Source organism: Hemicordylus capensis, chromosome 3 (genome assembly GCF_027244095.1).
Source record: "Hemicordylus capensis ecotype Gifberg chromosome 3, rHemCap1.1.pri, whole genome shotgun sequence".
NCBI lineage: Eukaryota > Metazoa > Chordata > Lepidosauria > Squamata > Cordylidae > Hemicordylus > Hemicordylus capensis.
The window spans coordinates 324,959,563-324,972,564 of NC_069659.1; the positions used below are offsets into that span (position 1 = coordinate 324,959,563).

Here is a 13,002-nt window from a genome sequence, read left to right on the forward strand (position 1 = left end):
GGAAACAGCCCTCACTGCCTTATGTGCCTCTCCCCATCTGTACCTGAGGCGATGGCTTCACCCCCACCTCATGAGAGGGCCACCCCTGAATGGGACCCCTGGTACTCCTCTTCTGGGGTAGAAGGTAAGGCCTGGCTTACAAAGTGGTAGCATCCTGAGGTAGAAGAACTGATTGTGCCACTTCAGAGAGCAGTTGGAGGGGTGCCATTTTTGAATGCTCCCCTCATATAGTAAAGGGTGAGAGAGAAAGTTTCTAGCTCAGCTTGCTCCTTATTGTACTAGTTTTGTACTTTCAGGGAGGTTTGTTTTTTTAACCTTGGGTTTTCAAAAACGACACCCTCCACCTGCAGTCTGAAGTGGTACAGTCCATTATGCCCCCTCAGAACTTTACCACCTGCTGCGGCTGAATTTGTAGACCAAGCCTAAACAGCTGCTTTTGTGAACCATCTTTGGAGCAGGGGCACAACTGTGCCTATACTGGTAGAGAAATGGTTTCCTTTTTCTTATTCAGATCAATCGCATCCAAGGTGAAGTACTTATCCCCTGTTGGAGTCAACTACCATGGTGTGGGAGCATAGATAGAAGCACACTCTGGCTGGCTTCATGCAAGGGCAGGGCCACCCAGAGAATTAATGGGTCCAGGGGCAGGTGTGATATTGGGGGTCTCTCTGTGGGGTGACCACACAACCCGGACAGACTAAAGAGGATTTGCAGGGGTGGGGGCAGGAGCTGTGGAGGCCCTGGAATTTGGCCCCAAAGTCCCGGGGTAAGAGTGCCTTTGGGGGCAGGATGGATATGCTGAGAATGGGGGTGGGTGGGTTCATACAACATATCCAATCTTGGCATATCATTATCAAGACCAGGAGTGGGGTTCCTTTGTGTTCCTGGGACTGTGGCAGCTTGCGCCAACCGCAGGTTCAGCACTATGCATGAAGCCGGCCTCTCTGATTGTGAATACCTAAAGTGGGGTGGTAGTTTTCACTGAATGTGAAGTAAAAGGATGCAACACACATCTCCTTCTTTGTTATTTCAAATCTTTTGAGGATGACTTCCTACACTCACTTTTGGATGGAGTTTGGGGCCAAGTTATTTTGAGGGTAAAACGACACCTACAGTTATGAGGGTTTTTCACAAGCGAAGCAACAAAACAGTAGTTTAAACTTCTGAATAACCTTGGTAGTAGTAATAATAATAATAATAATAATAATAATAATGGTTATTTATTTATTTGAAACATTTAATATACCGCCCTCTCCGAAGACTCTGGGCGGTGTACAAAAACATGCAAAGCAAGACAACATTAAAATTACATTCTAAATTTAAAACTAAAGTAACTAACAAAAAAGAAAAAACCAAATAGGTAAACTAAAGGGCAAAAGCCTGGAGAAAAAGAAAAGTCTTCAATAGAGATTTAAAAATCAGTAAGAAAGGGACTAAACGAATCTGGAGGAGAAGGGAATTCCAGAGAAGTGTGGCAGCAACCAAAAAGGCTCTTTCACGGGTCCTAGCGCCCCAAATCTCTTGGAAATCAGGGACCGACAAAAGGGCAGAGATGATCTGAGCGGATGGGATGTAACTGGATGGGAGAGCGGGTTTGTCGGTAGGCAGGCGCCAAACCCCGCAAGGCTTTGAAGGTAAAAACCAGGACCTTAAATTGAACTCGGAAGCGAATAGGCAACCAGTGCAATGACTGCAGGAGAGGTGTTACCCTTTCATATTTTCTGGCATCCATGCGTAATAATAATAATAGTAATAATAATAGTATATTAATTTTTTTATTAAAATATGTTACACCCCCAACATCTTGTCCTAACTTCAGGGGCCTAAAGGCAACTAAAGAAAAACCTGTATTTGGTTCAATTATAACAGGTTGGAGAGATGAGAAATTTGATCCGGAATTCGGGACGCGGCGTGTTAAGTTTCCTTTAGTGGAAAGCAGAAAGAGGCGATCAGGATTTTGCTCTCGTTTCAAGCCTCTGTCCCGACCACAGCAACTACCTTTTTTTTTTTTTTTTAACACCGCGGGGCCCTGCTCCCTTCCTTGCGAAGGGGGGACCTTTCCAGCCCCCTCTTCCCTTTCTGGAGGTGGGGCGGGAGGGAGAGGGGAAAGGAGAGCAGCTTCTTTATTAACTTTGCAGCCCCTCCTCTCAGGACCGCCCTCCTCAAGAAAGAAAGAGAGGGACTGAGACTCCATCTCATCTGCCTTCGCCTTCTCTGCTTTGAACGCACCCCTTATTAGTATTATTTATTATATTATTAGCATATTAATTTGCTTCCTCTTCACTCCGCCTCAGCAGCCCCCTCCCTTCTCCAGCGGCCTCTCGGCGCCTCAGCCTGCTGTCAGTGGGCGGGCTATGCGCGTCGCCGCCCGCCCACTCGGCCCCAGGAAGGCGGGCTGCCGGAACCCGACTCCTCCTCGCAGGAGGCGCGTATTGGCGGGGCGGGCGGCAGGATTAGCTCATCTCGCTGGTGGAGGCAGAGCGGCAGCAGCAGCAGCGCGATTCTCTCCCCGTCTCGTTCCGGGCTGTTTCGCGGCGCCCCTTTCTCCTCAGGGCCGGCACGGAGCGCTTTCCTTTCCTTTTATTGTTTTGCTCCCCTGCCGTCCCCCTCCTGTGTTTACGCGGCCGGCTCTATGGCTCTGTGCAATGGAGACGCCAAGGTCAGTGTCGCGCCGGCGGGAGGGACGGAAAGACGAGGGAGCGAAAGGAAGAAGGGAGAGCGGCGGGTGGGCGGGCGGGAAGGAAGGAAAGAGCCCCGGACAAGCGGCGCTGCTCCCCGCTCCCTCCGCTCCCGGCCTGCCACCTTCCTCCGGGGGGCTTTGTGTGTGTGTGTGTTTCTGACTGTGTGCGCGCGCGCTGGAGATGCGAGCCATCTGGGCCGGGCTATCCCCGTTTCCCCTCCACAGCCCGCTTCGCCTCCCTTCAGGGGTCTGGCTGGGCTTCGCCTGCAAGAGCAGCAGCAGCAGGATCTTCCCGCTGCCCCCCCCCCCCCCGCGCCCGGCGTTCCCTCTTGGCCCTTCTCGGTTCAGGCTCCTCCTTTCGTAGGGGGAGGAGGTGGCGCTGAGGCTTCACATGCCGGGCACGTGGGGGGGGGAAGGGGAAGGAAGGGTGGCTGGCACTCGCCTCCCCCAGCGCGGGCACCGAGCGAGCCAGCGAGCGCCCGGCCCCGAAGTCTGCCGCTTGCTAGTCCCTCCCCTTCCAGCACATCCCCCTGCCCCGCGTCCCACATGAGTTGCTGCTGCCGCCGCCGCCTGCCTTCTTGGGCAAAGCGAGGGCCCTGCTTTTCTCCCCTGGCGAAACGAAGATGATCGAGAGGTGCGATCAGTTCCTATGTCACCAGGACAGGCGGCAGCGGCTCGGGGGTGGGGGACAAAAGAGTTGTTATAGCCCCATTCTTGAGAAGCTTCTTCGCTGATCAGCTTAGAGAAACCCGGTGCTCCTTAGGGGTTAGTTACTCCGCATTTAGCACCCTAAATCTGTTTGTATCCACAACTTAAAGGAATAGACGTCTTCTCCAGATCATGTTTTAGGGGTCCCCAATTAGGTTTCTGGTACCGTGCTTAAGATTATGATGCAGTATGAGAAGATTATTCCCCACATAGTTTTGAATGTGTGCTTATCTGTAGAGTGTGAATCCTAATCTGTGTGAACAATTCTAACAGGAAGGTTTGTAAGAGTGCTGCTTCTGAAACAAAAGTGTGAATTTTGTGTGGGTACCACATAGAATTTTAAAGGTACTTGCATACCTCTTGCTTACTGACTTTGAAATGGAGTGGGTGGAATGGGGCAAGGGTCAGGATTCATCCTTTGGATAGTCAAAGAAGCTGCATGACCAAATTGCTTCTATGGTGTCTGATGGTTGGTTTCCATCTCTCTCTCCCCCCCCCCAAAGTAAAACTCACTTTCTCCTACCAACTGCATGGAACACCATTTTAATACTTAATATAGATACATCTAGCTGCCAGATATTTTCAGAATTTCAAAGTCTTGTATATTTAGACAAAGTGAGATCTGATTTGCAAAGATCAAATGTTCATATTCTACCTGCTAAATACGTTCAGAGAGATGGTATTCTCTAGTATTGTGCACAAATTCAGAACTCTTGGAGGGGTAAAACATGGTAAAGTGATTAGTAGGGTGATGGCTATTATTTACACAGCTTTTGCACTACTCTTCTTGTCTTAGTACTAGAGGAAACATTGTTCATTTGACTTCTCAACAAATATGTACTAGATGTGAATGGGTGGGGTGAAACAGCAGCAAATGAAAAAGTATATTTGCTGCTGTTTGAGCCACCCATTCAGCTCTAGCAGCATTTGTATCTACTCAGACTAAACTGAGTTGTGGGAGAACAAACTCTGTTCCTTGGAATACTCCCCCTGCCAAGTTCTTGGAATCTGTTGCTGAACCAAACACCTTGGATATATATATGTGCTGCATACGAATAACCTCCAAATTGTTGGGAGCAACAGTAGATCAAAAAGAGGTATCCTGTTGGAGTTAAACTAGTCTTTCCTGAAGTATTGCATGGAGATTGGTAATTCTTTCCTTGCTTTCTTGGCCTTTATACATTGGGAATTTAAGGGTAACCAGAATAGTTTGTGTGCAACACAGTTGGGGACAAGGTTGATTGGTGTTAAATCACTTCACAGAAGGACTCAATTTTAATGATTTAAATTACTAGTCAGGAAGATTATATTTAATCATCATTTTCTATAAAAGTACATTCTTGTTGTCCAATCCAGTATAACATTAATACATATTTAGAAAGATGTAGGTTTCTTTTTTAGAAGGTAGGTAGGTACACACTTCTCATAATGCTGTTTCATTCGGGCAACCAGGCCCTGCATTTCATTGTTGCACTGTTTGTATTTCGCGCGCACACCTTTCTTACCCACAGCTGATTGATTGGTTAAGTGCCGTTAAGTTACTCCTAGCGACCATATAGATAGATTTTCTCCAGGATGATCTGTCTTCAACTTGGCCTTCAAGGTCTCTCAGTGGTACATTCATTGCTGTCGTAATCGAGTTCGTCCACCTTGCTGCTGGTCGTTCTCTTCTTCTCTTTCCTTCAACATTCCCCAGCATTATGGACTTCTCAAGGAATCTGCATCTTCGCATAATGTGTCCAAAGCATGATAGTTTGAGCCTGGTCATTTGTGCCTCGACTGAAAATTCTGGATTGATTTGTTCTATAATCCATTTGGTTTGTTTTCCTGGCTGTCCATGGTATCCACAAAAGCCTTCTCCAGCACTAGGGATGTGCATGGACCGCGGAGGCGCGTTCCGACGCCGGGGTGTGTGTGTGTGTGTCACTTTAAGGGCAGGGTGTGTGTGTTGTAGTTACCCCTCCTGCCGCTTTCCCCCCTCCGCCACTCCATTTTTCAGAAAAGTTTTTGGGGCGGCAGTGTTTCTCCCTGCTGCCCCACCCCCTTGTTGACTGGTAAAAGCGGAAGTAATTTCCGCACATGTTCCTGCCGCTGATGCGTGCACCTGCCTCACACATTGCATGCGCACGCTGCTCATGTCAGTGGCGGGTGCATGTTCAGAAGTTACTTCTGCTTTACCGGTCAACAAGGGTGCATGAGTGGCAGGGAGAAACACTGCCGCCCCGAAAATTTCTCTGAAAAATGGAGCGCCTGAGGGGGGAAAGCGGCGGGAGGGGTAAGTACTACCCCCTGCCCTTAAAGCGAGACCCCTCGCCCGGTGCCGGACATGTGAACTGGCTCTCAGGCCTCTAACATGGCCTGCAGACCGGTTCGTGCACACCACTGTCCAGCACCAAAGTTCAAAAGCGTCCGTACTTTTTCTATCTTCTTCAAAATCCAGCTTTCGCATCCATAGAGTGTCATGGGAAAAACCATTGTCTTGATTCTAATCTTTGTAGATATAGACACGTCACAGCATCTAAATATCCTTTTCAAGGCCTTCATTGCAACCCTGCCAAGTGCTAGTCTGCGGCGTATTTCTTGACTGCTGGATTCTTTACTGTTGATGATCGATCCGAAAAGGCAGAAACTATCTGCCACTTCAGTGTCTTCATTATCAATTCTGAGGCTGGTTGTTTTACCCGTTGTCATTAGTTTAGTCTTTACATTTAATTGTAGTCCCATTTTTTCACAGTGCTCCTTGAGTTTCATTACTAGAGCTTGCAGATCATCCTGATTCTCAGCTATCAGAGTGGTGTCATCAGTGTAGCACAGGTTATTGATGTTTCTTTCTCCATCTTTAAAACCACGCTCATCTTCTTCCAGTCCAGCTTCTTTCAGTATATATTCAGCATATAAATTGAATAAATAAGGAGAAAGTATACAGCCTTGTGTGACTCCTTTGCTGATCTGGAACCAGTCTGTTTCACCATGATCCATCTGGACTGTGGCTTTCTGTCCCATGTATCCTGTGTACCCACAGGTACAGGAACTTCATTAAAGTATTCACAAGTACATAGGAAGCTGCCATATACTGAGTCAGACCATTGGTCTATCTAGCTCAGTATTGTCTTCACAGACTGGCAGCAGCTTCTCCAAGGTTACAGGCAGGAATCTCTCTCAGCCCTATCTTGGAGAAGCCAGGGAGGGAACTTGAAACCTTCTGCTCTTCCCAGAGCGGCTTCATCCCCTGAGGGGAATATCTTGCAGTGCTCACACATCAAGTTTCCCATTCATATGCAACCCAGGGCAGACCCTGCTTAGCTATGAGGACAAGTCATGCTTGCTACCACAAGACCAGCTCTCCTCTCCTCAGTAGGATCTCTTTTACAGCTTGCTGCCAATATAGGTGTTTCCCTTCTAAAATGGAGGATACACTTGGAAAAAGCCTCCTCAGGACTGCCTGAATTATGTTCTGTTCATTTTTGGTTTCACTTTCTATTCCCTTCCGCTCTCCATCCTGTGGATTTATATCCAGACTCCTCCTCCTTGCTCAGATCTGCTCCATTCTCTCTTCATTCATTGACCTTCTTTGTTGTTGCACTTATGGCGGGCGGGGTGTGTGTGCAAGAGCTTGCGTTTGTGTGTGTGTGCGCTACATGTGTAACACCTGCAGAATAGGACTGATCAAGTCTGTTCTCTCATCCCCATATGCTGTTGTTAACCTGTTCATAGAATATAATTAGAAGTTATGATTAATATTCATGATGATATCTTTGATCTGGTTCTTTATGGATTTTTTTAAAAAAATCCAAATTAAATTTTAAAAATCTGATTTTTATTTTATGTTTTTTAAAAACATCTATTTTTATCTACCCTGGTTGGGTGTGGAAAAATGTCTCAAAGACATTTATTGTATGAATGTATTGTATAAAGGAGACATATGCCCCACATACTGGCTTCTCTGATGTGCTTTGCCTACTGTTGTCTTCTCCACTGAAAGCAATTAATCTAGATCAGGGCTTCACGGCTTGGGCCCTCCAACTGTTTATGAACTACAACCCACATCATCCCTGGCCACCATGGTCAATAGTCTGGGATGCTGGTAGTTGTAGTCCAACATCTGCAGGAGGACTGAAGTTGTGCAGCTCTGATCTAGATGGTAATTTTGGCAGGCTGAGAGGAAACAGGCCACTTGGTGGTTTAGCTTCCTGTTGAATGAGTGGTGTAAGTGTGCACATGTAGAGTACATCGTGCTGCACTAGCTAGCATCAACTATGGTCAAGTGTACAATTGCTGTTGGATTTTCTGAATGATTTAGATCTGCTTCTTATTTCTCCACACAAATATTGCCTTAAAGATAATTTCCTGGTTTCAGCTACTCTTTTTATTTGTGCTCTCTGTTCTTGAGGATGCTCAGCTCACGATGGCTCTTAGTAATTGGAGCTTAGAATTGGAGCTTCAGCTACTTCTGAAAAGCTGTTCAATTTTCAAAACATTTCCTCAAAATTATGATCCTATTTTCTTAGTATATTATTAAAATATCTATATGCTGCTCTTGAAGAAAAGTGAACATATGAAATTGTGTAATACTGAGTTAGACCATTGGTCCCTATACCTCAGTGTTGTCTGCCAGGAGACTGAGGAAAGAACCAAGCCCACTCTCTTCCAGGCAGGAGTCTTTCCCCACCTCTGCTTGAAGATGCTAGGGATTGAACCTGGCATCTTTGACATGCAAAGCATGTGCTCTACCTATCCCTAGCTGTGGCCCTATCCCCAGTGTGGTGGGGGTAGATTCCTTCTCCTTCTGCTCCCGCTGCCTGTGTCTGTATAAGGCAGCTTTGAACTGCTTACTTCACACATTTTCAGAATCATGTTGACTTTATGGGTATTGAGTGTTTGGTTAGTCTTCCTTTTTTGTTTCTTTTGGAATAGTTTTTTCAGGTGCTTCTGTTGTCTCAGCTAGGTTTTCTGCAGCCCAATCCTGTGTAAAGTTAGGTAAGCCTAATCTTATTGAAATCAATAGGCTTAAGTGTGCCCAGTTCTGCATAAGAGTGCAGCCTTATAATTTCTCCCTTTGAAATATATATGTAATATAAAACCAGTCTGCTGCCAAATGCACGTCTGGTAATGTTGGAATCTTCTGAATGCTTTCTGGGAGAATGAGAGCTGACAAAGTGTTCTCTACTGTACTTTTTCTAAACCTGCAATGTTCACAGTCACTTGCAAGACCTACTCTTTCAGAATTTTAGGCAGGGAGAGAGTTCCCCCACTCTGTAATTTGTAAGCCTTAGTGAGAGATAAGTCTCTTGTAGGAGCTTTTATTATATTTCACCTACCTGTTCTTCTTTGTCCTTTGTGGTAAATCAGCTTGCGTGTCCAGTCTGCGAAATGTGTACAGATGAAGATGACCTGCAGTCTTACCTGCCCCCACTTTATTCCCCAAGTGTCCCCCTAAGTTAGGGAAACTCAGTTCAATCTTTCCTAATCCACTGTAGTCCCAGAGAAACCTGTGCCCATGAGGGAAAGAAGAGCATCTTTCCACACTCAGGGAGACGTGGACATTCTCCCCCACCCTTTGCCTTATATTAATCGGACAGAATCATTGAGAGATTTTTATTTTATCAGTTCTACTTTGGATGGTAGTGCAGGGTGGTGGTGGTATATATTTGTTTTGAGCAAGCTTGTAGGGCAAAAGGTTTGGCAACTGACAATCTTCTTAATGAGGAAAATATATAGCTGTCAGTATGTAGGGGATGTAAAAGAAATGTTCTCCACATGATATCAATTAAGTAAAATAATCTTATGAATTTGCCATATCAAAAGTGATTGTGGGAACTGGGCTGAAAGGAGGTACATTAAATAAAGATAGCTGCTCCTGTATAGATGGGCTATCCCCTGTTTTATCCCTGGGTTAATATACTCTTTGTTGGGAAAGCTGTTCCAAGTGGGGGAAATCTCTGCACAATGGTAGTCTTGAATCCACAGTCCTTTACTGGATTGGGGTGAGTGAGTATATGGCTAATGCAGTGTTTCTCAACCTTTTTTGCCCCAAGGCACACTTATATTAATACATTGGGGCACACTGCCCCTCCCCAACACACATACCTTTTTTCTTATGTGCTGGCAAAGCTTCTAAAATGTATGTATTTTAGCTTCCTCATATAGTTTTATTCGAATTTGTAACAGTTCCTCCTGGAGCTGATTTTGCACCATATTGCACCAGGAAGGATTATCCAGTGCATAATGCACTCCTGTTGCATGAGGGAGCCAGTTCCAAAAGTAGAGAGATAAACTCACTCCCTTATGCATTGGAAAGGGAGTATACATCCTCCCTGGTGCATTATGGAACAAGTCAGCTTCAAAAATGGAGAATTTATACTCCATTATGCTTGGAGCTGACTTGGAACAAGTCAGCTGTGGCACACAGGCCAGCCTACTGCAGCACACTGGTTAGGAAACCTTAATCTAAGGTAGGCCTGCTGAACTTTGGTCCTCCTGCAGATTTTGCACTACAATTTCCACCTTGCCGGACTATTGTTCACTATGGTGGGAGATGATGGGAGTTGTAGTCCAAAAACAGCTGGAGGGACAAAGTTGTGCAGCCTGGGTCTAAAGCATGCGGCAAAGAATTTGATTGATGTGGGAATGCATTTGTCTTAAATTGATAATCAGTTCTGAGTATTGTGAGCATATTTGGGGGGGGGGGGGAAGGGAAGATCCATGCCAAACTATATCTGACTTTCACAGTTCTGTAGCTGACGTTAAAGAAATTCAATTTTCATTGAGCAATTGTATCTTGTCTGCTGCTTCTGTTGTGGCATCATCACCACAACTGAAGTGATATTTAAACTCATAATGCCAGTCTTTCAGCACCAAGTTATGTAGGAGGATAAGCCTACTGAAGCAGCCTCATCTACAGTTTTTTAGGATGAGATGCCTTTTCCTGGCCCCTTTGTGTCTCCAGTTGAACAGTGCCAATGTCTGCTGCTGACCCAATGCAGGGGTGTTCAGTGTTTCAGCATCAGAGCAAGGAAGGTGTTCCCTTGTCCTGGAAGGCTGATTAAGTATTGAGCGCTAATCTTTATTCAGTTGTTGGTATTCAAGATCCTTAAAACCTACACAGTTCTTAGAAACTGCTAGCAAGCCAAATCATGAGATGATCCTGAAATATTTTGTCATGTAATTGGTTTACTTGGTTGATCAACCATAGATAACAGCAGAATTTTCATGAATGAAATGATTTCTTTCAACATAGACTCTTGTGATTTATATTAATGTACACAATCTGGTAGTCTGAAAGGCATGAAAAGGGCCTGTTGTAGTTTTGCTCTGACCTCCTCCTTCACCATCACAGTGTTCTTTCCTGAATGAAGTTTTTCTGAGTCAAATGCCAAAGTGTTCTTAGCTTGTTAATGATTTTCCCTTTATCTAATTTCAGAATCCAGCAGTGGTAGCTACTGCTCATGATACTCTGTGAATGCATTTAGGGTGCATTCACATGATCATAACATGACAGGAACCGTTTTCTATGTGATGAACCACAGTAATTGGTAACTGCTCATTTATGTGCATTTCCTGTGCACATAAGAACAACCCCTGCTAAAGGCTCCATGCAAGCAGTCCTTCTTCCTTTTTTAAAAAAAATGTCTTGTTTATAGTGAGAAGCCCCAAACTTATTTAACCAGTCTGCACACACAAGGTGTGATTAGAAACCCCATGATGTACAACTACAAGGGATGGAGTTCAATATCACACAGGTGCTTATACACCTTAAAAATTGACTCTAAGCCCCTAAGCAGTTGACTGGACCAAGGCAGACCAGCAAATGGCTAAGCCACAGGGCAATGACTCTCTTGCTTTCATAGGCTTATTGTGCCATTGAAACTGACCTGCCAATGTTCCATTTGGCAAAAAGGGACAAGTAGAAAGGACAGGGCTGATGGAAGAGACAAAACGTAAAGAGTGGTGGTTATGGAAGATTCCAAGAGGGAAGAGATCACATTATAAAGCACAGTGTGTCAGTATGGGTGTCATATTGATGAGTCTTTAGCTTGTAATTTACTGAAGCTTATTAAGTGCAGAATTGTCCTACTATGTCAGCTGATAAGGAGCATAGGAAGCTGCTTTACACATTGTCAGATCCATCTAGCTCAGTATTGTCTATACTAATTAGCAGCAACTCTCCAAGATTTCAGGCAGGAGTCATTTGGAGGCTTACCTGGAGTGAACCTGGGACCTTCTTCATGTAAAGCAGATTCTCTCCCACTGAGTTATGGACCTATCCCCTATGGCCCCATTGTGTGCCTCTCCTTGAGTTATCTGTCTTTAGACTGGCATAGTGGCTGCTGTGAGAGCATGTGATTTTGAGGGCTCCACACATTTTGACTAGCTTAGACTTTGTGCTCACTCTGCCCTTCCCTAAATGTCTGGAGTACCTATGAAGCAGAGTGCAAATGCAGAAATAAGATTCTGTTCTTCAAAACCCAGCAGCTCTGAGCCAAAGTGTAGGCTTATCCCTATCGCCCTCAACTTCATGTTTGCCAGAGGGGAGAAAGGAGATTTGCTAGTGAGTGAGTGTGTAGTAATGCTCTCCGCCTGAATCTTCACACTCCACATTTATTTCCCTTTTGTTTGGGTTGAAGAGTCTCTCTCCCCTTTTTAATCATTGGTGATACCTAGTAGCCTGGATTAGAGAACTACTTCACCAGTGACATAGATGGTATAGGTTCATGAAGTACGGTGCTATTCAGGAGTTCACAGATGCATCCCATCATAGTTATTTCTAAGTCAGCAATTGCTTTAGTGAGCTGGCCTCCACTCTTGAAACTCTGAGGTTAAGAATGGCATTTGCACCAAGCTGCTGTTACGGAAAGCAATACACACAGTTTTTCAGTGAATTTATCTTTTAGCAGTTTTAGAGACAAATTCCCAGATGGTTTTTAAGTCTGAGAATTTAAAGAGAGGTTTAAAGGTTCACCCTGCAGGGCTCTCCTGATTGGGATAGGTCTCTTTGGGAAAGAGGGGAACGTCCCTAAACACAAAGTTGTAAGAAAAGAAATGGAATTGAATCACAGGGTAAAAGGGATTCCCTTCCTCATAGAATTTAATGGTAAGATGTCCTTGCTGGAGTCTGATCATGGGCATTCACGCTGATGTTCTTTTGAGGCTCAGGGCAGACGTAACTTTCCTGATTTCTTATCCATGGCAAAGAGGTCAGGCGTATACCTCAGTTTTGCAGACGACCCCCCCCTTTTTTTTTTTTGCTAAAGTCCTCTTCTCCTCAACTCTCCTACTCAAACTTTGCTCTCCCCTTTTTTAAAAAAAATCATGGTTAGCTTTATGTCTGCACTGAGTTAATGCTAGCCTTAATTAACTTTAAACCAGAACTGCAAACCGCTTCAAATTCCAGCTTATATAGCTTCTTATGGTTCAGCTTATTGAAGATATAACATTAACCATAATTAGCACTGAAGAGGGAAGGGAGAATTTGCATGGGAAAAATGCACAAGACAAAATGGGGAAAGAATTTGCGCTGTGTGTGTAATAGCACAACTGTTTTTATAACCTCTTTCACTGTGTACCCCCAACTTTACAAGCTGTTCAACAAGCAATTGAATACCCATTAATCATGC

The 13,002-nt window shown here is 44.9% G+C and overlaps 1 protein-coding gene across 2 annotated transcripts in view; it reads left to right on the top strand.

Moving 5' to 3' along the window:
• Window positions 1–473: 473 nt before the first annotated feature.
• Window positions 474–13,002, top strand: part of GMPS (guanine monophosphate synthase) — a 66,025-nt gene continuing 53,496 nt past the window's right edge. Inside the window, exon 1 of one of the 2 annotated variants that reach the window (XM_053308858.1) lies at window positions 474–527. In XM_053308858.1, coding sequence (XP_053164833.1) covers window positions 489–527 — 39 coding nt within the window. In that variant the 5' untranslated portion in view covers window positions 474–488. Of the gene's footprint in view, window positions 528–2,358; window positions 2,660–13,002 lie in introns of those variants that run through there. The other variant, XM_053308859.1, reaches the window with a different exon arrangement.